This window comes from Nannospalax galili, unplaced genomic scaffold (assembly GCF_000622305.1).
Source record: "Nannospalax galili isolate Female #2095 unplaced genomic scaffold, S.galili_v1.0 scaffold24, whole genome shotgun sequence".
NCBI lineage: Eukaryota > Metazoa > Chordata > Mammalia > Rodentia > Spalacidae > Nannospalax > Nannospalax galili.
In genome coordinates, this window is record NW_008352654.1 from 555169 (window position 1) to 582887 (window position 27719).

General features: G+C 43.1%; 1 protein-coding gene across 1 annotated transcript in view; it reads left to right on the forward strand.

The window, feature by feature from the left end:
* The first annotated feature begins 21047 nt into the window (after window positions 1-21047).
* Tmed10 (transmembrane p24 trafficking protein 10) overlaps window positions 21048-27719 on the forward strand; it is a 38675-nt gene continuing 32003 nt past the window's right edge. The window contains exon 1 of the mRNA XM_008849717.3: window positions 21048-21335. Within this exon, the coding sequence (XP_008847939.1) occupies window positions 21111-21335 (225 nt within the window). The 5' untranslated portion in view covers window positions 21048-21110. The remainder of the gene's footprint in view (window positions 21336-27719) is intronic.

The following is a 27719-nucleotide window of genomic DNA, read 5'->3' on the forward strand; positions in this document are numbered from 1 at the left end:
TATAGTAAAAAGAAGGATATGACCCGGGATTATTGTCTTCAAAGGAGAAACTGACATCATCTCCCAGGAGCCCCAGTTAAGAGCCACAAGTGCCAGACACACTAACAAAATAAAGTAACAGCTCAGAGTCACTGTAGTTCTCTATCCTTGTTCTCATCCTAAAGACCTAAAGAGAGATCCTGCAGATACACAACTCTAAATGTAATGAGTACAAATTGCAAGTACTCAAAAGCTGTATCTTGATAATGCTTAATTGCAACAACAAGAGATAAGATGAGAGACTGGACTAAAGGACATTTAGAACAAGGTCTAATAGGTCAGTGATTCCTGAGGGTCAGTCTATAGACCAGTGTCTAGCTAGCTACAGAATAATCCCCTCTATGCCTCCTGTCTCATATGGAGAATGGACACTTTTTTACTATCTTATTTTTATTTTATGTGTATCAGTATTTTGCCTGCAGGTTATGTAAATGTACCACATTTGTGCAATGCTCAAGGAGGCCAGAAGTTACAAAGGGTTGTTAGCCACCATGTGGGTTCTGGGAACTGAATCATGACCTTCTGCAAGAGCAGTCAGTGCTCTTAACCACGGAGCCATCTCTCCAGTCCTGATGATGGGCACTTTAAAAATTAATCATTCCAAGCTAGGCATGGTGTCATGAGTCCATAGTCTCTACTACTCAGGTGACTGAGACAGCAGGATTGCTTGAGCCCAGGAACTGGAAACCAGCCAGGGCAATACATTTAGACTCTTTCTCAAAAAAAAAAAAATCATAAAATTTTCAGGCAACATCCAGAAAGTATTCTAATTTAGACTGAAGATGAATTTCTGGGGTCCACATTTTAAGCAACTGTCCTGATGGTTTTAATGCTCAGTTGAGTTTGCAAACTACTTTTTGAGCCCTTGAGTGTTGCTTTCTACCATTCCCTGGCAACCCAGCCTTGTTCATTCCTTCTATGATGGTTAACTCTAACAGCTTTCTAACATTTCGAAAAAGTTATTAATGCCCTGGGGCTAGAGAGATGGCTCAGCGGTTGAGAGGACTGACTGCTCTTGCAGAGGAACAGGGTTCAATTCCCAGCACCCACATGGTGGCTACAAATCATCCCCAACTCCAGTTCCAGGGGAATCCAAAACCCTCTTCTGACCTCTGCAGCATTGCATGACACTGGTGCGCTCACATACATGCAAGCAATACACTCATACACATAAAATAAAAATAATATTCTTTTTAAAAAGTTATTAATGACCTTAGAATATCTTGATGACCTAGGAAATCTTACTCATAGTTCATACATTTTGAATTTTAAATTAACATATGAGCTTCATTCATATATTTCACAAACAGAAAGCAATGAAAATTCCTAATAGTTCACAAATAAAATGAAAAAACAACCCTGATTCTAGATTGATCTAAGACTATTAGAAAATTCTCTCTCCTTCATTTCCCTGTTCCCTCTGCCAGTGTTATTAGCTTCAGTCAACAATTACCCACCCACCAGCATCCACCAGCACTTTCTCTTTTATTCCTTGACAGTGAGAAGAGGTAATGAGTAAAGTAATTTCTCCTTCAATAATGACACAAAGATCCAGCCTGCCTTGGAGCCCAATAAACTTGGCTTCATACCCTGCTCTAGCACTTGTTAATAGCTTGCCTTCAGGCAAGCCATTTCCCCCCTCTAAGACTTGGTTTCTTCATCTGTGTAATGGGGACAGTAAAGCCAGCTCCCATGCCCAAGATCCTGATTCTATTTGTCCATGGTGGATTGGATCCTTGGAATTTTCTTTACAGTGTCCAATGGGCTGTTGCAAGGATCAAATATATTAAAAGCTATAGAATAGTACCTAGCACTGAGACATGCTCAATAAATGTTCTTCTCCCTTCTATTTCAACGACTCTTTCCTAATATTGTTGTCCATTTCCACTCCAGACTTCTAATCACAACATATACAGGTATACGTATGTGTCTGTGGACAGAAATACACGGACTTTTCTACAGAAACATACTCTATGTGTTTATCTGCTCATCTGTTTAACCAATAGTTTTAGAGAACTCTTTTGTGCCGAACACTATGGTGATGTTCCCTGCTCTCAAGGAATTTACTCTCTTGGATGGGAGTGTTTCCAGTGATGACACAGGGAGGGTCAGGTGTGAGGAACAAGTGCCCGGTGGACCAAGGAAGTGGGAAAAGCATCTCTGAAAAGGGTGCCTTTGTGGCCCAGAAGAAGATAATCCAGTTCGGCTGGAGGAAAACACAGTGATTGCCAAAGTTTTAGGGCTGGATGTAGATAAATGCTCTGTCACTGACTTATACATCCCATGCCATAGGATGGACTTGCATCATAAGCCATAGGACAAGGCTTAGGATCAGGGTCTAGGGAACAGGTGACAGATACCATGTTGGGCCACAAAGGTGGCAAGAACAGCCCAAGAAGCAGTCCAGGGAGACAAATGAGGAAGATAAAGCTTTCAAACAGCAAACAGTAAAAAATAAATAAATAAAATTAAAAGAAGACTGGACTGGAAGAACTAAAAGTGAAGGCAGCGAAGGCTACAGAGAAGGTCGTCCAGGCCACACATGGAATTAGGAAATGTGGCAAAAAGCAAGCTGTCCTTTCACCAGAGAGATGCTAACCCTCGCTTCTTTTCCTATTCAAACACCTATATTCCATGCCGAGATATATTTTTCTACCTATTGCTGGAGTGAAGTGTTGTCTGAGTCTTTTGTACATTACAATAAACTCTTGTAAAAAAAAAATCAAGGCCTTAGGAAAAGAGTAGCTCAGTATGTTTGAGAAAAGAGAAAAGTCCTCATGGTGGGAAGGAGCAAACAAGGGGAATGTAAGGGAAGAGTCAGGTTCCACGAGTTGAGACTGGAACATGACACCCTGCAGATGAAGCAGGATGGGAAAGGGATGATATGATTTCTTCTGTAAGACCATCACTCTGCCTGCGATATCTTGTAGAGACCAGGACAGAAGCAAGACTAAATGATAACACACACACACACACACACACACACACACACACACACACAATCATACCAGACATGTAGATTCCTTGTCTTAGTCCATTTTGTGCTGCTATAACACAATACCTGAAATTGAGAAATTTATAATGAATAGAAATTTATTTCTTATAGCTCTGGAGGCTGGGAAGTCTAAGGTGAATGGCCCCATCTGGCAAAAGCCTTCTTGATGTATCATCCCACAGTAGAAAGCAGAGAATATGCTTGTGTACAAGATGAGGGTGAAGGGAGAAAGAGGGAGACAGAAGGAAGGGGGCAGAATTCATCTTATCAAAAACCCACTCTTGGGACTGGAGAGATGGCTCAGCAGTTAAAGAACACTGGCCGCTCTTGCAGAGGAACCAGGTTTGGTTCCCAGCACCCACATGGTGACTGACAACTCTGTCCATAACTCCAGTTCCAGGGGATCTGACACCCTCTTCTGGCCTCCTCAGGCATTGCACACATGGGTGCACTTACACACATGCAGGCATCACACTCACACACATAAAATGAAAATAAATTTAAAATAAATTTTAAAACCCACTCTCTAGAACAAGGGCATGTAGCCATCCACAAGAACAGAGCCCTCATGACTTAATCACCTCTTAATGGTCTAACTTTTGGGGCCAGCAAGGTAACTCGGTTGGTAAAGATGCCTACTGCCAGGCCTGATGACTTGAGTTCTGTCCCCCAGGACCCACATAGTAGAAAAAGAGACTGACTCCTGCAAGTTGTACTCTGACTCTGATCTTCACACATGCATTGTGGTATGCATGTGCTGTAGCATACACACACACACACACACACACACAAATAAATACAATTAAAAATTTTTTTGAGGCTAAGTTCTCACAATGGTTGTATAAAGGATTATGTTTCCAGCATGTGAACCTCAGGGACACATTCAAATCACAGAGCTCATCAGACTGAGGAAGAAGCATAGAGGAGCTCAATTCAGGGGAACAGGTAGGCCTGGGGTCACCTGCCTCAGGAACACTGGTCTTCTTCAACTGCACAGTGCAGGTATCTGGGCACTGTTGACAAAATGCCAAGGATCCACTGCTACCACAGGCCACAGGATCTCATCCACAGAAGCCAAGTTAACAGTATTTTTACAAAACACCCAGACTATTTTATGGGTATACAGAATGGACAGTGTCTAATGAAATGTTCAGGGTCCTGGCACTCCAACATCTTGTCACTACAGTATCCTTTCCCAAGTGGGTTAAAATGGGGCTCCAGATATGCTTCCTCCACACCTCTGTGTGATCCCCCAGTTTCTCTCCCTCCACCTCATCTCTACACTCACTGCCACTGAAGGAAAAGGGAGTGAGAGAACTCAGATCTGAAAACCTGGGCATGAAGGGAAGGGCCAGCCAGGATTCTGGGTCTCCCTTCTACTCTGCCTGCTGGTCTAACAGGCTCTTGTATCCAGGCCCACTGATGTGTGCTGCTCCAAGTGCAGTCTTCTAATAGCCATGACAGTCTACTTGCCAGAGATTCTTAGAATTTTAAGGACTATAACATAGAGCTTCATTCTAATTTAACCATGGGTTGGTAGAGAGGGAGGCAGACACTAAATATAGTCAATTCTATATTTCTAGGGCATTCCTCGTAGTTTGAGAAGGAGGAAGGGAACTTGATCATTCTCTATGCTGTGTTGTATAATTTACAGTCCATACAAGCTCCAAGAAACAAATGTTCTTATTCTCATTTGGACAGTAGGAAACTGAGGCTCAAAGTGGTCATCTGACCAAGGTCACACAGCTGGCCAGTGTAGAAAGCCTGACAAAAACCAAATGACCAGATATCAAAGCTCATGCTCAGTAAGCTCTTGACCACACTGTGTGCCTTGTGTCGTTCTCTAGAATCTTCCTCCAGTGGAGGGATAATTAGTATCATCTCATGATGAGATGAGGTCAGGAGGGCAGTTGGCCTAGCTCTCCAATTCCTGTCTCTCCTTGTCCATCACGCAGTGCCTGCCCCTCCAGGGCCTTCTACTCCTCACCAATGCCCCACCTTCCCCACCCCATGGTACTGGTATTGAATGCACGGCATTATGCTGTCATTAAGCTGTCAGGCAGCTTAAATGCTCTAACACTGAGTTATATCCCCAGCCCTCTTTTTATTTTTTTAATGTTTTTATTAGCATATATTAATTATACACAGTAATGGGTTTCATTATGGCATTTTCATACATGGTACATTAAGTGTATTTTGATCATATTCACAGACCCCACACACATCCACTTACTCTCTCTTGTTCCCTCCCATTCCCGCTAATACCTTTCCTTCCTTTCAACTAGGCCCCCTTTTACTTTCATATTTTTTTAGTTTGTTTGTATTGTTTGGGTGGATTTTTTGTTTTGTTTTGTTTATCCAGTGAGTTTTAAAGAGGTGTGGACACACTACCAGTAGGTATACCACTAAATAAAATGTCTCTACCTTCCCAATCAACCATTAGCTTCCTATAAATCCTCAAGGAGAGTTGGACCCATGAGCCCCTCCTCTTTTTTTTTTTTTTTTTGAGACAGAGACTGGCTGGCCTGGACTCAGAGATCTGCCTACCCCTTCCTCCTGAGTGCTGGGTTTAAAGAAATGCACCACCACACCTGGCTCTCCTCCTTACTTTTTATTTTGAGCCAAGATCTCACTAAGTTGCCCAAACTGACCTTGAGTTTACTCTATAGCTCAGGTAGGCCTTGAATTTGTAATCCTCCTGCCTCAGCCTGAGGAGTAGCTGGGCTTATAGACCTGTACCACCAGGCCCAACCATCCAAGCCTTTCTAGACCCTCTCTCTTCTTCCCATGTTTCCCTCAAACCCAGATCAGAGAATTTAAAAAGAACCAAAAAGATTTCTTTAGAATTTGGCCACTTTGGTTGCTTGTTGCGATGGAGAGGTAGAGAGAAGGAACTGTTTTCACTCTCTGGGTCTTAAGTGTTAATGATTGCTTTGCCTGGGGTGCTATGATTTTACATGCTGACTCCTCAACTGTGAGAAATTTCCCAATTACTCCAAGCCTGCAGAGGTCTCTCCTTGCTAGACTGAGCCCACAGAATTAGCATTTACTTAGGAAACAGTCTTATCCTAAAATGTTTTCTTGTCACATACGGATATATTACAGCAAATCATTATCATCAGTCACACACACCGGTTAACTAAGGGGCTATGTTTCATGTTTCGCTTGTGGTCCCCACCTTACCCAATACACAGCCCAACACATTGCTTTTTTAATTCATTCTTGTCTGCCTGATTGGTTGACTCTAGAGAAAAAAGGACCACTCAGTTTATATCTGAAAAGTGGCACCAATTCTGGGCTCCTGGAGCTAACGTTCCTAATCTTAGGTGCCCTGCTATACCCTTTAAGCACCTTATCTTTAATTCTCAACAACAAACCTACACAGCACTATTCCCATTGCACAACTGAGGGAATTCAGGATCTAAGAGCAATTTGTACCCAGGTAAGATAGTGAACCAACAGCAAAAACAGCATTAGAAGGAAGGAAAGTGGTCCACCACAAAGCATCACACATGTATCTGTGTGTGGTTCATCTTCACCAGAATGAAACTACTTGAGGTATAGACTGGGTTTGGCCTCCCTGTATACAGGCCTAGCCAGAAACCTACCTAGGGCAGTTAGTTGCACAGTAAATATTTGTTAAGTAACTTGTTGAAGGAAGTTTACCCTGATTACAGAGTGGGTGAGAACGAGTATTAGAAAAAAGGAAGTGTTTGCACAAGGATAAAGCCTAGGTGCTGGATGGTAAGTCCTATGCTCTGAGCCAGTGAGAGAAAGTGGGAAGCCTGTGTGAGAAATCCTGCCCTGACAAGAGAGGAAGAAAGGATCAGAGGTGGCCAAGGACCTTGAACGCAGTAGAAGATGGGAGGGTTGGCTATTGTTGGCTCCCCTGGCATCTAGGCCTTTTCTACCAGAAGGAGCTATAGAGAAGGATAATTAGAAGCAACTTCTCAATAGACAGGAAGGTACCTGGAGGTATTGGAGAAGCCAGCTGGAGTGCTTGTGAGGGGAAATCTGGACAGACATGTTGGGGGCTAAGATTGGATTTAGGAGATCCTGGAGCCACATGTAAGACTTGAAGAGTGCCATGGGAAAATGGAGAAGTGTGGTTTGATTGAACAGGTTTGAAAAGAGGCTCTTCTCTTGGAGGGGATAGATCAAGAAGGCAATGGAAAAGCATGGCATGAGGGATCAGAGAAGATAAACTTGCAATGAGAAAACTGTGTGAGATAAGGTTTAAGGAATCAGTTCAGAGGTGGCTGGGCCAGATGGGGTGCAAGGAAAGGTAAGAGAGAAGTACAGGGTACTAGTGGAGGTGGTTCTAAACAGACACTTCACACCCTTACCTCCACAGCCACTAGCTGTAGACTTCTGAATAAGTTGTTTAGCGCATCTGTTCTAGTCTGGTTTCTGATTCTGTGGTAAGCACCATGAGTAAAAGCAATCTGGGGAATAAAAGGGCCTATCTCATCTTACAGATCACAGTTCATCATCAAGGGAAGCCAGGGATGGAACTCAAGGGAGTTGCTTAAAACAGAAACCACACAGGAATGCTGCCTTCTGTCTTCCTCCAAGGCACAGCTTTCTTATACAGGGTTGAAATGTATCCCCTAAAAGATACATCAAAGTCCTAAGTTCTAGGATCTGTGATGGTAGCCTTATTTGAAATAAAGCTCTTTTTAAAACAAATAAACATTTAACTGTTGTATGCAATAAGGTCTTTGGGGGTATGATTAAGTTCTGAATCTTGAGCTCATTCTGCAGTATTTGGTGGGTCCTATTTAGCAACAAAGAACAAATACAAAGAGAAGCTAGAGGCTACTTGAAGATGGAAGCAGCAATGGGATGATAAAGCCACAAGCCAAGAGCTGCCTGGAGCCATTAGAAGATGGAAGAGCCTGGAAGGATTCTCCCCGAGGCCCTTCAGAGGAAGGCATCCCTGCCAACACTTTGATTTCAGGCTTCTGGCCTCTAGAACTCTGAGAGAATATATTCCTGATGTTTTAAGTCATCCAGTTTGTAGTTATTTGTTGTGCTGTCCTAGGAAGCTAATACATGGGCTTTCATCCCAGATACCCAAGCTTCCCTTCCAAGGTCATCAAAATCAGAGCTGAGCAGTTGGAAGTTGTAGCCTACAGGCAGCTGGGACTCCAGGCCCAGAGGACTGCAAAGCATGACTATCTATGACAGAGAGTACTGAGTAGACCTATGACTTCTTTGGAAGGAAGGGTTTGTTTTATTTGGGATTTTTTTTTTTTTTTTTGGAGACAAGAGTTTCATACTATCACTCAGGTTAGCCCAGGCTGACCTTAGCCTCTTGAGTGCTGGGATTATAGGTGTGAGCCATCACTCCATTCCTGATTTAAAAACAGATTTGTGGGGCTGGAGAAATGGCTCAGCGGTTAAGAGCACTGGCTGCTCTTGCAGAGGACCATGGTTCTGTTCCCAACACCCACATAGTGGCTAACAACTATCTGTAACTCCAGTTCCAGAGGATCTGACACCCTCTTCTGGCCTCCAAGGGCATTGCATGCATGAGTGCACTCACATACAAGCAGACAAAACATTCATACACATAAAATAAGAATAGATTTGGGGGGGTTCTTTTTTTGAGACAGGGTCTCCCTGTAGCCCCAGCTGTCCTGGAACTCACTAGGTAGACCAGGCTGGCCTTGAACTCACAGAGATCCACCTGCCTCTGACTCCCAAGTCCTGGGACTACAGGTGTGCACCACCACGCCTGGATAAGAATAGATTTTTTTTTTTTTTGGTCTTTTTGAGACAGGGTCTCCCTGTAGCCCCAGCTGTCCTGGAACTCACTATGTAGACCAGGATGGCCTTGAACTCACAGAGATCTGCCTGACTCTGCCTCCCGAGTGCTGGGATTAAAGGTGTGCACCACCATGCCTGGCTGAGAATAGATTTTTAAGAAGTTAAAAATAAATCTTTGTCCTGTCTTTGGCTTCACATTTTACAAAGAAGGAAATCAACACCTATGATGCATAAGTATCAGCCCAAGGCCTCTGGGTAAATGGGAGAGCCAGGATCCATGCATAGGGCACATACCTATTTATGCCATTAAGCCCTGCTTAGGATGATGCTGTACTGTTACTTTAATTTCACTCCAAAAGTGGTGGCTGCCTTTCATAACTGTGCTTGGTGGTCAGTCTTTTTGTCCTTGACCAAAATGTGGGTAGTGGCTTTTGACCTCTGGCCTAGAGACTTGGATGGTTCCTTCCCTATTGTTGTGCCTTCTGCTTTAGGGTTGAGAGTTGTACCATCCTCAGAAGCTGTCATTCCAAATGCAGAAGTTGGCCATCTGTAGGACAGACCACACTGGATGTGGTTTGCAATGCTCCAAATGGTGAAGCATGTTCTTACAAAGGTTATTAATACTTTCCTGGTCCACGTGCCACAGTGACTTTCTGCAAGCTACAAAAATAGCTCCCCTTGTGGGCTTGGTGAGCTCTTCCTCCTGCCCTGAAGCCTTGCTTCCCACTCTTTCCTCTTCACCAACCCTTAAGCTGGAAGCATGTGGCCCTGAGGTTGTGGAAAGTGGGAAACAAACCTTGCCCTCAAGCTAGCATTGCAATCTCCTTACCAGAGGACAAATTTTTCATTTCATTCTAGGTGAAAGGGTAGTAGCGCTTCAGCAGGCGAAACAGGATGTAAACCAAGAAGGGAAAAGCTTATTGAAAGCACGCTAAGCCAAAAGGCATGGAGATTAGGGACTAAAAAAGAAATGGGCAAGGGTTAATTAGCTGGAGGATTTCTTTTCAACCCTGGATGCACAAAACATCATGCAGTGCTTTTAAAATCCCACTGCTGAGGGGGCTGGAGAGATGGTTAAGAGCACTGGCTGCTCTTGCAGAGGACCCAGGTTTGGTTCCCAGCACCCACGTGGTGGCTAACAACCATTTGTAACTCTAATTCCAGGGGATCTGATACCCTCTTCTGGGCACTGCACAACATTAGGTGCACTTACATGCAGGCAATACACTCATATACATAAATTAAAATTTTTAAAAAAGCAAAATCTTTTAAAATCCCATTGCTGAGGTTGTACCACATAACAATTGCATCCAAAAGTCTAGGAGTAGGAGCCAAGTATCAGTACCTATCTATCTACCTACCTACCTATCTATCTGCCATCTATCTATCCTCTGTATCTGTCTATCTATATCTATTCATTCATCCATCCAATCCACCTATCTACTTTGCTGTACTGGGGATAGAACCTAGGGGCTGGCATATATTTTGTAAGTGCTCTATCACTGAGATATATCCCCAGCTATCTTTTTATTTTGAGAAAGAGTCACTACTAAATTGCTCAGGTTGAACTTACTCTGTAGCCCACGCAAGCCTTAAACTTTTTTTTTTCCCTTGGGGCTGGAGAGATGGCTCAGCAGTTAAGAACACTGGCTGTTCTTGCAGAAGACCCGGGTTTGAATCCCAGCACCCACATGGCAGCTAACAACTGTCCATAACTCCAATTCCAAGGGATCTGACAACCTTTTCTGTCCTCCTCGGACACTGCACGACATGGGTGCACTTACCTACATGCAGGCAATACATGCATAAACATAAAATAATAAATAAAATTTTTTTAAAAACAAAACATTTTTTTCTTTATTGAGAAAGGGTCTCATTATGTAGCCCAGGCTGGCCTCAAATAGAGGTCTTCCAATCAGCCTTGTGAGTGCTGGGATTATAAATGTGCACCACTACACCTGGCAGACCCCTTTGAGAACCTGTTTCAGCCTCCAAATAGCGGCAATTACAGGCCTATGCCAACCTTTTTCTTTTTCAGTTTTTTAAGAGTTAATTTGTGTGCATGCATGCATGCATGAGTGTGTGTGTGGCGGGAGGGAGGGAGGGAGGGAGAGGGAGAGGGAGAGAGAGAGAGAGAGAGAGAGAGAGAGAGAGAGAGAGAGAAACAGTTTGTGGGAACTGATTCTCTTCTTCCTCCATGTGGGAACCAGGGATCTGAACTCAGGTTATCAAGCTTGGCAGCAGGCCCCTTTATCCAATAAGCCATCTCACTGGCCTTGGTTTGACTTTTTGAGATAAGGTAGCTCAGCCTGGCCTCAATCTTCCAATCTTCCTGCCTCTGCCTCTCACAGGCTAGGATTATAGGCATGTCTCACCGCACCCAGCTCCCAGCTTATTTTTTAATAGGTCCCCAGTTGATTCCAATGTGCAACAAAGTTAGGGAATGAAGACATGCTTTTCCTAAAAGCCATGCCCATATATTCTGTTTTTTTCTCTACTGGATTAGATCTTAGGCATTGGGAGTATTAAAAGCTGCCCAAGTGGTTCTGGTATGCAGAAGCCAGTCTAATAGATAACGAACAGGACAAAAGTGGAACAGGCATTATCAAAGTACCCGCAGTTATTTTTTTCAACCTGTACGGTCCTTGTCTCTCATAGGACTGAGCTTTTATTGAGAATGATTTTTAGTAGATTTCAAGATAACTGGAGGCCAGGAGTGGTGGCACAGTCCTGTAATCCCAGTACCCAAGAGACTAAAGCAGGAGGATTGCCACAAGTTTGAGGCCATCCAGGGCTAAAGAGCAAGGCTGTCTCAAAAAAAAGAAAAGTTGGGACAGCAAGTAAAGGTGGCACGCGTCATCAAACCTGAGTACCTGAGTTTGATCCCCAGGACCCACAAGGAAGAAGTGAAGAACCAACTCCTCCTGCAAGTTGTCCTCTGACCTACACATATATACCATGGCATGCATGCAACCCAGACATACACATAAATAAATGTAATTTTTTTTTAAGTTAGACAAACAGCCAGGCGTAGTGGCACATGCCTTTAGTCCCAGCACTCCAGAGGCAGAGGCGAGCGGATCTTTGTGAGTTCAAGGCCAGTCTGGTATACATAATGAGTTTCAGGCCAGCTGGGGCTATAGAGAGACCCTATCTCAAAAGGACCAAAAAATAAAAAATAATAAAGTTAAATAAACAAGGACTGGAGAGATGGTTCAGTGGTTAAGAGCACTGGTTGCTCTAGCAGAGGACCTAGGTTCAAGTCCCAACACCCATATGGCAGGTAACAACCGTCTGTAACTCCAGTTCCACGGGAATCCAATGCCCTCTTCTGACCTCCATGGGCATTACATGACACAGGTACATGCACATATGTGCAGGCAATACACTTATATACATAAAATAATAAATACTTTTTTTGTCTTTTTGAGACAGGGTCTCCCTGTAGCCCCAGCTGGCCTGGAACTCACTATGTAGACTAGGCTGGCCTTGAACTCACAGAGATCAGCCTGCCTCTGCCTCTAAAGTGCTGGGACTAAAGGTGTGAGCCACCATGCCCAGCTTAAATAATTTTTAAAAGGTTAAATAAACAAACATAATAGGTAGTGACAGACACTAGGGTTGACCACTTAGTGGTCTGGGAAGGAAAATGCTTAGAGAGGAAATCCAAAAAGTCTCTTAGAAACAAAAATGAAAGGCTGTATCAGTGAAGTTCTCCATTCCAGGTCACCAGGACCCTGAGCTTCAAGTAGTCATCTAAAGTCCTCAGAGCATCTGCATATATGCAGGCTTCAGGTATGGCTGTGTCCAGGTGTTTAGTATAGCAAATGTTGGGGTAGATGCCTTTTGACTGTGTCAATCCTCCTTTGGAGGGCCTTGAAAACTCCGAGGTTCTCAATCCTTTTTCTAATTCTTCTTTATGTGGCTACACATGTAAGGCAGAGAAGGCCCCTGCCATTTTCATCTTACACCCCGACCCTACTCCTTGTCCCCTATTACAACTCTCTTCTTTTTAGATATTCTACTCCTGCTGGTCCAGTGGATTTCTTTTCTTCTTATTCCTGCCACAGGATTCTCTCTTTCTGGTTTCTAGAATGTCAACTCCCTACCAGGCAAAGGGAATGTTCTCCATAAGCAAACAGAGATTCTAAGGGAGGGAGGGAGGGAGGAAGACAGACTTCTAGACTCATCCTTTAAACTCATGTGCTCATTTCTGAGGCACATTTTGCATCTTTTGCTTATATCATCTCTAAGATTTTCTGAATTAAAAAATTGACATGTAGGTTCCAAGAGATGGCTCAGCGGTTAAAAACTGGCTGGCTGTTCTTGCAGAAGACCCAGGTTCGAATCCCAGCATCCACATGGCAGCTAAGAACTGTCCATAACTAGAGTTCCAGGGGATCTGACAGCCTCTTCTGTCCTCCGCAGGTGCTGCACGATACGGGTGCACTTACCTACATGCAGACAATACACATGTACACATAAAATAAAAATATTTTTAGCCGGGCGTGGTGGTGCATGCCTTTAATCTCAGCACTCGGGAGACAGAGGCAGGTGGATCTCTGTGAGTTCAAGGCCAGCCTGGTCTACATAGCGAGTTCCAGGACAGCTGGGGCTACAGGGAGACCCTGTCCCAAAAAGACCAAAAAAAAAAGTTGACATGTAATTATTTGTGGAGGACAGTGATATTTTGATATACAATATAGATTGATCAAATAAAGGCAATGACCCGATATTTTTTGTGGTTAAATCTAGATGTCCTATAATCTCAGTCAGAAGTCCAAGGAGAACTTTGATCTTGGCAATGCGAATCCACAGGCTATAGCATGCAAGACAGGGTCCTAACCCTTACAGTACTCTATAAACAACACCGAGGGAGGGCATTCATTGCTGTAGGGAGCTGATGAGGGGGATTCACATTTCTCACCTATGTTTAGGTAGTGCAGCTGGGGATGCAACTCTAGAGTAGAGGACTTGCTTAGCAAATGTGAACCCCTAGATTTGATCCCTAGTTCCATAACAAGTAAAAGCTTCCTGCCACAGGCATCCAAAAAGGAAGATAAATCTTATTTTTTCAAGCAAAATGGATTGAGGGGGGAATGCTAGTGGACACTATAAGCTTAAGTATTAACTATTATGGAAGACTTAAATTTATAGATAAACCATAAATTTTATAATATGAATACTAGCTTCAGTAGAAAAAGACTACCCAGGAATATAAAACTTCTAAACAGAGTGGAAACTAAATACTAAATACCAACTTTTATCAAATGTAATGGCAAACCTATCTGAAAACTGGGTATTTCTATTTTCAGCTGTAACACTGACTCACCGTATGGTTTTGGGCAAGTTACTTAACGTCTTTTTGGATCTTAGCTTCTCTATATGAAAAATGGCAGTTAGAATACTGCCAGATAGAGGAACCGGCATTTATTGAGCAACTGCTCTCTAGCCATCATGTGCCAGATGCTCTATATCTTGCTATAGTATTTCATTTAATCATATGACAAATATTTGTTAACACTCGCTATGTACAGAAGATTGTGCCTGGTCTCAGAAATATATCAGGCCCAAAACAAAGGCCTTGCTTTTTTAGAGCTTAAATTCCAGTGAGGAGGGGTAAACACACACAAAGAGACATGACAAGGTAGTGACAACTGCTATGCAGGTAACAAAACAATGTGATAGAAAGTAAACTGAAGGACTGGAGAGATGACGACAGTTCAGTGGTTAAGAGCACTGGCTGCTCTTTCTGAGGCCCTGGGTTCAGTTCCCAGCACACACATGGTGGCTGACAATCCTCTGTAACTCCAGTTCCAGGAGAGTCAACACCCTCTTCTGGCCTCCATAAGCACTGCACACATATAGTGCACATACATTCATGCAGGCAAAACACTGATACACATAAAATAAAAATAAATCATTTTTTAGAATATAAATTCAAATTCTATATGTCTACTATAATTTTGGAATATTGTTTACTGACAAAACTGTATTATCAAGCTTCAATAATAATGTGAATTTTGTCACTGTTCCTATAATGAGTTTGCCACTCACTCTCCAAATCCTCCGCCTGTACAAAGTCCTTCAATGTAATCATGTTATTAAAGCAATGCTAGTATTTTTAAATTAAAAAATAAAATCGTTTAATGTTTTATTGATCTTTATTTTATGTGTTTTGCCTGCATGTATGTAAGTGCGCCATATGCACGACTGGTACTGGTGAAGGCCAGAAGAAGGCATTGGATACCTTGGAATTGGAGTTAAGGACAGGTGTTAGCCACCATGTGAGTGCCAGAACTGAACTTGGGTCCTGTGGAAGAGCAGTAAGTGGTCTTAATTGCCGAGCCATCTCTCCAGCCCCCTATAAATCTTTTTTTTTTTTTAAAGAAAGTAAGCTGAGGGGCTGGAGAGATGGTTCAGTGGTTAAGAACACTAGCTGTTCTTGCAGAAGACCTGGGTTCAAATCCAAGCACCCACATGGCAGCTAACAACTGTCCATAACTCTAGTCCCAGGGGATCCCACAACCTCTTATGACCTCTGCGGGCATTGCACGACACGGGTGCACTTACCTATATGCAGGCAATACACACATACACATAAAATAAAAATAATAAAAATTTTTTAAAAGTTTAAAAAAAAAAAGAAAGTAAGCTGAATTACAGGACTAGTTACAGAAGGTAAGTTCTCCAGTGATGTTAAAATTGGGTCTTAATTGCAGTGTCTAGCCAGGCATGGTGGCGCACACCTTTAGTCCCAGCACTCGGGAGGCAGAGGCAGGCATATCTCTGTGAGTTCAAGGCCAGTCTGGTCTACATAGTGAGTTCCAGGCCAGCTGAGGATACAGGGAGACCCCGTCTCAAACAAACAGAAAACAAAAAAAATTAAATAAATAATTGAAGAGTCTAGAGTCTATAAACAGGTCTGAGGAGGAAGACCCCAGAGACGTAAGTGTGAAGAAGACTTGGATGGTAGTTGAAGCTGAAGCTCTTTGGAAGACCAAGAGACTTAGAAGGGTAACCAAGTGGGAAATGGAGGAAGTCATCACTGAGTAGGATGAGACTAGAGACAGGCTATTGCCAGACCACAGTAACCTTGTGGGCTGTGGTAAGCTACTAGGGTTTAATTCTAACTGACTTGATTAATTTTTTTTTTTTGAAACAGGGTTTCCCTATAGCCCCGGCTAGCTTGGCACTCACTATGTAAACCAGGCTGGACTCGATCTCAGAGAGATCTGTCTGCCTCTGCCTCCTGAGTGATGAGACTAAAGGTGTGCACCACCACACCTGGCTGATTTACTTTTCACTCTAAGTGTATATATGATTCTATCTAGACAAGAATGGAAGCAGAGATAACAGCAGGGAGGCTGCTGTCTAGGTGAACAGAGCAAGTATTTCCCATAAAGGTCACAGAGTAAATATTTCAGGTTTTGTGGGTCACATAAGCTCTCTGACACACATTTTTCTGTTCCTCCTCCTTTTTTTAACAACCCTCTAAAAATGTAAAAAACATTCTTAGCTCTTAGGCAATACAAAAACAGGAGGTTCCATGCCTGATTTGATCTGCCTAGCTGAGCAGTGCTTTGCAGGCCTCTGGTTTCAGAGAAGGAGAAACTGATTAATATCTATTTAGGACACAGAACTGATAGAACTTGCTGATGAATTGCCTGTGTACAGGAAGGGATGGAAGAGGAAGCAGGGATGGTTTCAGGCACTGGGTAGAAGGTGGTGCTGTTTACGGAGATGAGAAGGAAGCAGATTTCAGAGGCAAGGGAGAGGGGAAATTAAGAGTTGTCTATTACTCATCTAAGTGGTGTTCTCCAGCCAGGCACTGGATATAGACTCTGGAGCTTAGGGAAAAGGTCGGGGCTAGAGATCTATGATGGAAAGTTATCGGTCTATGGATGCATTCAAAGTCATGGGACTGGATGATATCATCTAGAGAGAGCAGCACAAATGTTCCAGATCCCAGGCTCCAACATTTAGAGGACCCATTGATGAGATCCTTGGACTCAGTCTTTGTGTCAGAGAATATGACACATGGCAAATATTGCCAAGCTGCTTTCCAAAGGGGTCTTTTGTATCTTCACAGAAGTCATCTTGCCTCAGCTATGTGTGTAGGACTGTACAGATGAATGGGCAGGGACACTGGAGCCAAGGATCCTGGACAGCTAGTACATTGGTACTGAAGAGACTCAAGCCACACCAGAGGGTTAGGTTGGTTAAAGAGGGTGGTATGAGAGGCCCAACGTGCTTCCAAGGATTCTCACCCACAAAATCACCTAGTAAACTTGCTATAAATGCAGACTTTTATTAATGGCTTTTGACTCACTGTCTTGGTAAGATGTGTTTTAAACATGTTCCTTCTTAAACAAAAGTTTAAAAACCTGTGGGTTAGGAGTAGACTGGATATTTCTCCACCACCAGCAGCTTCAGTAGCTTAGGAACCTAAGGTGGCTCTGGCTAGACAAGTTTCAGAATGACAAACACAACACAAAACTGCTAGCCAGAAAGAAGCATGTACTGTGGTTGTGAGACACTTTCTACTTCATTACCAGTTCCAAATGAAGCCTTTTTCATGCAGATGTAAGATGGTACCTTCTTCAACGCAGATACAGATTTTAAGTTTTAGTTTCTTAGAGGTCTGTCCCCTGCCATCCAACTCCACAGCATAAAGAAGATATTTTGTTATTGTTACTGTTATTCTGTGTTCTTCTATCAAGAGAACACATTTTACTAATGAAAAAGAAAAATAGCCAGGTGTGGTGGAACATGTCTGTAATTCTGGCACTCAGGAGACTGAGGCATGGGGATTGAGGCATGGGGATGGAGGGTAACTTGGGTTACACATGGAGATACACATGGAAAATAGCTAAAGAATAAAAGAAGGAATTCTCTGTTGGGCCTTTTGCTAGGAGCCAAGAAACCAATCTTGCATTCATAGAACCAGCATTTATTGTACCTATGTGCCAAGTACTGTTTTAGGTTAAGAATATAAACAATGAACAAACTAGACAAAATCCTTGCCCTCGGAAGAGGCATTTGAATTAGAGAGACAGACTGACTGATACAGTAAAGAAGTAAAACAGATTCTATATTAATGATGAGAGCTAAGCAGGGAAGTATGTGATAGAAACTGGGGACAAGAAGTGTTTATAGGCTGGGAATAAGTGAGACTGTGGGACAAGAAAGGATTTGAGAGCTGACACAGGAAAGTAACTCAGCTCCTCAGCCTCACTTTCTTCATTTCTCAAATATTATACCACCTTCCTGAGGAAGGCTCAGGCCTTTGTCACTTCTGTGATTTTGTTGTTTTACGTTTACTTATTTGGGGGGCATGGGGAAGTGTTGAGGTCAGAGGACAATTTGTAGGAGTTCATTTTCTCCTTCTACTATGTGGGTACCAGGGGTTCCCAGGGATCAAACTCAGGTTGTCAGGCTTGGCAGCAAGTGCCTTGACCTGCTGAGTCATCTCCCTGGCCCCTGGGATTTTGTGATATATGTTTGTTGGGGTTTTTTTGAGACAGGGTCTCACTATGTAGCCCTGGCTGGCCTGGAACTTGCTATGTATGTACACCAGGCCTCAAACTCAAAGAGATCTGCCTGCCTCTGCCTCCTGTGTGCTGAGAATAAAGACATATGCCACCATGCCAAGCAGGATTTTCAATCGTCAGTGATTTTTTCTTTTCTTTTTTCATTTTTTTGTTTTAGCCCCAGCTGGCCTGGAACTCGCAGTCAGTGAGCCATCTCTCCAGCCCCTCATTTGACCTTTTTAAACATTCTGTAAAATAAAGCAGAGGCTGGAGAGATGGCTCAGCAGTTAAGAGTATTGACTGCTGTTGCAGAGGACACAGGTTTGATTCCCAGCACCCACATAGCGGCTACGAACCATCCTTAACTCCAGTTCCAGGGGAATCCGAAGCTCTCTTCTGACCCCCTCGGCACTGTACGACACAGGTGCACTCACGTACATGCAGGCAATACACTCATACACATAAAATAATAAAATATTTTTTTAAAAAAGGTCAAATGTGATCATTAAGTGAAAACAGCTTGTGTCTGGTGGCACATGCCTTTAATCCCAGTACTTGGGAGGCAGAGATAGGAGGGTCACTGCAAGTTCTAGGCCAACCAGGGCTACATAGACCCTGCCTCAAAAAAACAAAACAAAAAAACAAAAAAGATATTTAAACATTTTAAACATGCATAATATATTATGCATTAAGATAAAAATGTAATGAAAACATATACAGAGGTATTTTATGGTCTGTAAGTCGCTTTGTAATGGTCACCAGAGCCTTATGACTTGAGAGAACAATGAAATTGATAACTATTTGTATTGCTACCCCAGCACTGGCAAAGAAAAGGCCTATACAAATTAACAGGACATAGTTTGTAGACTAGCAATCTTATCTAAGATCAGGGATAAAACCATCAAACTAAATGTCCCTAAGTGGACACCTCAGAAAATTTGATATGGCATTTATCAAATTTTAAGAGGCTTAACAACTCCATTCTGTTTGTTCTTATTTGGTTTGCAGGACTTCTGTTCCAGGAAAAGAACTAAGTGGACTTAAAGGAGTTATAAAAAAGAAAAAAAGAGAGATCATTTAAATTACTAAGGGCAGACAGTTTATGTTCTAGATAGTTTTGCTAATGCTCAATAAACATTAATTAAAGTGGATAGTGGTTAAAAACAGGCTATTGTGTATTCCCTGGTGTTGTGGTTTCAAGAGGGATGGGTGTCTGGTTTTTGTTTTTTGTTTTTTTTTCTTTTTGGTCTTTTTAAGACAGGGTCTCCCTGTAGCCCCAGCTGACCTGGAACTCACTATGTAGACCAGGCTGGCCTTGAATTCACAGAGATCCACCTGCCACTGCCTCCCGAGAGCTGGGACTAAAGGCATGTGCCACCATACCCGGCTGGTTTTTAATATTTTATTTATTACTTTTATTTCATGTGTGAGTATATTGCCTACATGTGTGTAAGTGCACCCATGTAGAGCAATACCCACAGAGCACAAAAGAGGGCATCAGATCCCCTGGAACTGGAGTTACAGAGGGCTGTTATCCACCATGTGGGTGCTGGGGATGGAACCTGGGTCCTCTACAAGAGCAGTCAGTGCTCTTAACTGCTGAGCCATCTCTCCAGTCCCTGTTTAAGACAATGTCTCCCTGTAGCCCAGGCTGGCCTTGATCTTTGTGCACCCCCCCCCCAGTTCTAGAATTACAGGCCTGTAGCACCTAGCACGGTTCTTTAAATATTCTTCAGCTTTAAATACTTTATAGCATAAAGATGCCAAACATTTTTAACACTGACAAAATTAGGTTATCCATGAACACTTACGTTTGATTGTTTAGTCCTGAATACACTGTGATGTACATCAATAAACACGTTATACATGCATCTATAGCACACAGCAGGTAATCAATATTTACAAAGTGAATGCTTGGTTGCTGTGAATCTGCTTACTACAGAATAGCCTACTTCATTTATAAAGTGTGTATTTGAAACACGCTAATTCTTTCCTCCCTGGACAACACTAATCTGGTAAACCGTATTTTAATCCTCATCTCTGATTAGACAAAAAAAAAAAAAAAACGGTGTTTTGTTCAATTTAAATATAAAGATAAAATTTGGTTTGCGTATAACTTACCAAAGAAGGCGCTCAATGTTTATTAAATAAGTACATTTGCAACACCAAACTTCAACCAGGCCAAATACCCGGCTTTGAGACATTAACCGAATGCCTGCCAACTCGTATTCACCCGGTGACCTCCACATCTCACTATTGACAAATTACAATTTTCTAAGATACTTTCTCCTTAGGTGCCCCAAGTGCCACCAAAGCAAGCGCTGGGCTCTGAGCTTCACCTCTGACTCCGCCCAGTCTAGTGACCGGTGGGCGGGCTCAGCGAAAGACCTTGTGGCTGTTCCCTATTGGGGCCTGGTTGCTATGGTGTCATCGACGGTAAATCACAAAAGTACCACTTCCGGGAGCTAAAAGAGAATTACTTCCGGGGGATGCCCACACTTGTTATGGCCCACTCAGGAGTCTTTCACCTCAACAAAAAAATGAAACATATGATAAAGCCCATACAGCTCTTCTCTAACCACTTAAAGTCGCAGTTATGATGTAGTACCGTATCCTTTCTTCCCTTCGAAAACGGTCTGTGACATGGTCTTAGCTCAATAGCCAATCTCCAAAATGGCGCCCACGGCATCGCTACGGCAGACGCTAGTCACGTGGGTCCCCGCGGTTCCGGCGCGCTAGAGGACCCCGGTGGTGAACGCGGCTCCAGCACCATGTCTGGTTTGTCTGGCCCCCTAACCTGCCCTGGCCCTCGCTCGTGGGCCTTGCTCTTTCTGTTCCTGCTTGGCCCCAGCTCGGTCCTCGCCATCTCCTTCCACCTGCCCGTTAACTCCCGCAAGTGTCTCCGCGAGGAGATCCACAAGGACTTGCTAGTGACGGGCGCCTACGAGATCACCGACCAGTCTGGGGGCGCGGGCGGCTTGCGCACCCACCTCAAGGTGCGGCCCTGAGCGCGCGGGGGTGGGCGGGACGGTGGCAGGCGTCGTCCGGAGGAGGCCTGGGTCGGGGGATGCCTTGGGCCACGCTGGGGTTGGCCTAGCCGTCCCCGGCGCCGAGGATGCGCGGTGGAGACCGCCCCCTCACCCCTCACGTTGGGGTTCGCGGGGCGGGGCTGCAAGGCGATTCGGGAAGCGGTGGAAAGGCCTTAACCCAGGTGGTGGCTGGAGAGCTATGGCTACCTCGACTTCGGGCGGTTGTCTGCTTCCTGCAGCTGGAAGGGCTTGGGGGACCTTGAGCAATAACTCGGTTTTCTTGAGAAATCTTGAGGGGATTTGTGGGGATTGACATAAGACGCCGCAACACCTACAAGATAATAAGACACAATAAAGCTGTGACTCATAAAATTCGTTATTTACTAAGCATCTGCTGTGTCACTTCCTGTGCTCCAGAAAGTTGTATAAAGTTGTACATTTAGTTTGTACACCAACCTGTGAAGTAGGTACTGTTAGCCCCATGTTATAAATGAGGAAGCCGAAGCCCAGGTACCATAAACAAGTGTTAAAGATGACATTGGTTAGCTTTGTTGACAGAAAAGTTCCACAATCTTAACCTCCTTTTGCTTTTAATTTGTAAATCTTGGGACAGTAAAGTCCACAAAATGCTATTAGTCCTTAGGGTCTGGACTTAACTAAATCTCAGCTGGACTCTTGGATGGTGACAGCTACTCCCCGTAATGCATTGGCCCCATTTTTAAAGTGAAAATTGCTTGACTAGATTTTTGAATTGTGAATATAATTCTATATCAGTCAAGAGTTGATTTTGTTCTGCATAATTTTATTTATTCGCAGTAAATGGGGTGGTAAATTGTTTCTTTTTAACTGATTGAAACATTAAATTCTTAAACTAACCAAAAGAAACACTTTTCCTTTTTTTTTTTTTTTTAATTTTTTTTATTTTGGTCTTTTTGAGACAACACCTCCCTGTAGCCCCTGGCCTGGAACTATGTAGACCAGGCTGGCCTCCATCTCACAGAGATCGCCTGCCTCTGCCTCCGCCTCCAGAGTGCTGGGATTAAGGGCATGGGCCACCACACCTGGCTACAATTTTACTTTTAACGGTGATTCAGATATGCTTTATCTGAGAGAGAAAAGTGATTTTCAGGGCTGTTTTGTGATCCATTCTTTTATTCTTTTTAGGTATTGATTGAACTGTCTACCCAAGAAAGTGGTGACTAGAAAATTTTAGAGGCATAGGTGGAATGTTTTGGGTTGGTAATGCTTCTGGCTTTTCAAAATAGAAGAAAGTAGTTCATAGAATCAAAGAATTTGAGCAGTGAAAGAGAACTTGCTCTCCACTGTTGCTGTCTCTCCTTAATTCCTATATTTAAAACCCCTTCAGTGACCCACTGTGGCTGATAATTTACATCTGCCAACCTGCTCTGTAGTGTTCCTCATGGTCTGTTTTGAAGCTACACTTGTAGCTTTCCAATTAGTGTTCTATATAGGGCCTTACTGAAAAATATGCATTTACTTTCTGCCTTGTAACTACTGCTTATGTTTTGTCTTCCTTGTTAGATTATCACTGTCCTAAGGGCAGGAATTATTTTCATGCTCATATTTTGTGCTAAATGTATTACCCTGCTTCTAGTAACCTAGTCTTCAGTGAAATCAGGGACCATTGTGTAACCTTATAGTAATTAATATCTGAAGATGGTGCTGAGGCTGTTGAAGGGACATCAGCAGCAGGAGTTTGTGCTTCTGCACAGTAGCATTTTACCTTCCCTCACTCTCCCTTTATCTGCTGTACCCTTGCTACTAACCAGCTTAATCCGACACCCGGGGTTGTAAACCTAGATGCCAAGTAGATAACATATAAGAATGACTTGAGCCAGGCGTGGTGGCGCATGCCTTTAATCCCAGCACTTGGGAGGCAGAGGCAGGTGGATCTCTGTGAGTTCAAGGCCAGCCTGGTCTACATAGTATATCACAGTGAAAGATTTATCGTCCTCTTTTTTTTTTTTTTTTTTTTTTTTTTTTTAAAAAAAAAAAAAAAAAAAAAAAAAAATCAACAACAAAAAAATGACTTGAGGCAGATATTTTAAAAAAGAAAAACAAGAAGTAATGATGATAAATGGAGCATAGCTGGCAGTGATGGAGAACATGATAGAGTAGCCAATACACTGGTTCTCAGACTGACCTGGAACCCTGCCTCAGCCTGGAATGTGCAAGGATTACAGCTGTGTGCCAGCATGCCCAGCCGAACTCAACTCTTGAGACTTGCCTTGCAAACACATAGGCCCTTTGTCCCATCTGACTTTTCTAATGAGATAAAAACTGCAAATTTTGATGTGAAAGTCCTGATTTTTTATCACCACCTAAGTGCTTTTGGCCGTGTTTTGTTTTCAGTGTTGTAGAGAATATATCCATTTATATCTGCTGCCTAGATTCTGCCATACTTGCCATGCCTTCCCATTATTACTTCATGTTAAATTGTTTGGACTCCAGTAAATCCCCGAGGCCATGATATTCCAGTTCAGGACACTTCAGCATGAATCTCTTTTAAAAGAATAAAAAGGAACATGGGGGCTGAAGATGGCTTAGCAGTTAAGAATACTTGGCTGTTCTTCCAGAGGACCTGGGTTCCAGTCCCAGCAACCACAGAGTTCCAGGCCTCTTCTGGTCTCTGCAGGCCATTGTACACACACGGTGCACTTACATACATGCAGGCAAAACACTTATACACATGAAGAAGTAAAAATAATAAAATATTTCTTATATAAATAAAATATCTTAAAAAGAAACGTGACCACAATGTTATGTGGCTGAATGAGTCCTTTCAAAATTAGCAGTGAACTAGGTACAGTTGTATGCATCTATAGTTCCAGCTACTCAGGATACTGAGGCAGGAGAATTGAGTCTAGGACTTCACAGCCAGGCTGGGGAACAAAGTGAGACCTCTCTTTAAAAACAACAGCAGCAAAAATGAGACTGAGGATCACTTGATCCCATGAGTTTGAAATTCATGTGGGTAACAACATATCCAGATTGTTTTCTCAAAAAGAAATAAAATCTCCCAATAATTCTTAATACTGTATAATAAATACTCATACCCAGCACAGAATAAGATGTCCCTACTTTTTTTTATACCAGGGAGGTGGTTCAGCAGATAAAGATACTTGTGCCAAGCCCAACAACCTGAGTTTGATCCCTGGAACCTATATGGTAGGAGGAGAGGGCCAACTCCCGAAAGTCCTCTGACCTTTGCGCGCGTGCACATGCACACACACACACACACACACTAAATGTAATGAATTTTTAAATTCCCTGCTTGTTTTGAAAAGTACATATTTAAAATTAATTTTCAAGGACCCAAGTTTAGTTCCCAGCACCGATGTCAGGTATCACAGCCACCTGTAACTCCAAGGGATCCCAGCCTGCTTCTGGGCATCTGCACTCACACCCATGATTAAAAATAAAACAAATCTTTAAAAAAATAATAAAATTAATCCTCTCTAATTAGCAGTGGACTGCAGTCTGCTTCATCCTTTTTTGTGTGTGCTCCTTTTGTGAGTCAATTGTCATACGTTTTGGATTTTCTTGGGGTTTTTTGTTGTTTTTTAATGAATCCTGAGTCTCATATATGCCAGGCAAGTGCTGTACAACTAAGCTGTATATTCTCCAGCCCTCATTTTATTTTTCATTTTGAGACAGGTCCTCATTAAGTTACTCAGGCTGACCTTGAACTCATTCTGTAACCCAGACAGGCTTTGAAAGTCTATCTTCTGCCTCAGCCTCCAGAGTAGCCTGGATTATAGTCCTCTCCCACCAGACCCAGCTCTTGTTTTCTTTCTACATGTGTTGTTTAATCAGTTCATGCTCCCATATTTCTTGTAAAATAAAGATGTAATCAGATTCAGCTTTATCTTCTAGGAGCGAGTATTTCATGACTGGTGCTGTGTGGGGCCTGAGGATGTAGCTTACTGTAGAGGACTTGCCTCATGTGCAAGACACTGGGTTTGAACACCGGCACTAAAAATAAGTCTACTTACCTCATGGATCATGCTTATACTTCATGACATGTCAGAGAAAGTGGTGCTTTCTGTGTCCCTTGGTGGCACTAAGATTGAGCAATGAAATCAAATGTATTTTAGGGCCCTACCACTATAGTTGCACATTACCACAAACCTAGTGGCTAGCAAATATTTATTTTAATGGTTCTGGAGGTCAAGTTATAAAATCAAGGTTTATTCAGAACTGTGTTCCTTCTGGAGGCTGGAAGGAGAATCACCTTTCTAGTCTTCCCCACCTTCTAGAGGCCACCTGCATTCTTTGGCTGTTAATTCATTACTCCTCCATCATCAAAGCATAGTATCTCTATACTTTTCCTCTTTCGCCCTCTCTCCTCTTGCTTCCATGTCTCAGCTTCTCTCGTTCTCCTGTCTCCCTCTTTTCCTTAAAGGAGTGTTGTGTGTGTCATTTTTTAAATTTTAGTCTTTATGCTTGGTTTGGTTTGGTTTTTAAAATTTTCGAGACAGGATCTCCCTGTAGCCCTAGCTGGCCTAGAACTTGGCCAGCTGTGTAGACCAGATTGGCCCCAAATTCACAGAGCTCCATCTGTATCGTCCTCCTGAGTGCCAAGTTTTAAAGTGTGTGCCACCATGTTCAGCAGTTCTACTTTTTCTTTAAAATTTGACTGCAGGTGGCACAAATTCTGCCTCAAGGATTCTTCAGTGCATCATTTTAACTTCAGAAATAGAACTTCTGAGCACAGTTCAGGTCTCTGATCAGCCTGTGAATTGTCTTAGGTCACATGCCCTCTTCTGGCTCAGGTGTGGTTTAAGTTGAGGTAGGAGAACAAGGACTTTCTGTGGTGCAGTTGGACCACTGAACTTGACGTTTGGTGGTTACTCTGAGGGATCTTTTTGAACATAGTGTCTGGATTTTATTTTAATGATTTTTTTATTTATTGTTTTCATTTTATGTATATCAGTGTATTGCCTGCATGCATGTAAATGCATCCGTGTCATGCAATGCCCTAGAAGACAGAAGAGGGCATTAGGATCCCCTGGAACTGGAGTTATGGACAGTTGTTAGCCACCTTGTGGTGCTGGAAACCAAACCCAGGTCCTCTGTAAGAGCAGCCGGTGATCTTAACGCCTGAGCCATCTCTCTAGCCCCTTTTTAACATTTTATGTGTATGAATGTATTGCCTGCATGATTGTAAGTGTATCCCAGTGTACACAGAAGTCTGAAGAGGGTGTTGGAGTCCCTGGAACTGCAGCTATGGACATTTGTTCACTGCTATGTGGGTGCTGGGAACCAAACCCCAGTCCTCTGTCAGAATAGCCAGTGCTCTTAACCACTGAGCCATCTTTCCAGCTCCCCCCACCTTCTTTTTTAAACAGAATATGGTATATTCAAGCTGACCTCAAACTTGGTATGTAGCCATGTGTCACTACACCTGGTTTATCTGGTGCTAGGATCAAACCCAGGGCCTCATGCATGCAAGGCAAGCACTTTACCAACTGACCTATGTCTCCAGCTTTTTGGGAGGAGGGGAGAAGGGAGTGCTGAGGATTGAAATAGTAGTAGGCAAGTGCTGTAATACTGAGCTATGTCCCCTGTTCCCTTAAGTTGCCCAGGCTGATCTTGCAGAGGCCTTCAACTTGGAATCGAGTCACAGCCTCTCCAGTAGCTAGAAGGCCTATGCCACCATACCCAGCTAGTGTCTAAATTAATCAGACTGGTGCACCTTCCTGTCTAAGAACATCTTACTGTCCAGGGAATGCACCCAGCCTCTGTTATATACATGTTGCTAATACGTGTTTACTCGTTTCTTTTTTTAAACAATTTTTTTTATTTTTGTGTGTATGAGTGTATTGCCCGCATGAATGTAAGTGCACCCGTGTCATTCAGTGCCCAAGGGGATCAGAAGAGGGCATTAGATTCCCTGAAACTGGAGTTACAGATGGTTGTTAGCCACCCTGTGAGTACTGGAAATCAAACCCGAGTCCTCTACAAGAGCAGCCAGTGCAAACTGCAGAGCCATCTCTCTAGCCCCAGTGGTTACTCATTTCTTAAGGTAGACTGAATTCCTTAAATAGTATCTACCTCACTATTGCAGTGCCTTTATGTCTAATGTGTCTGGCACCAGTAGGACATCAACGAGAGAAATGAGTGAACAGATGGCTGCCATACCTTCATCTCTGACCTTTCCCTTTTACTTCCCTTCTCTCTCTCCTACTCTAGCCATACTGAATATCTTGCACGTCTTTGAATATAATGTTCTAACCTGGCTCAGTGTTTGCTTTGGGGCTTCTCCTATGTGCTTCCATTACATCCTGTTTGACAGGACACTCTTCATGTAATGTGGTGTTTCCTTTA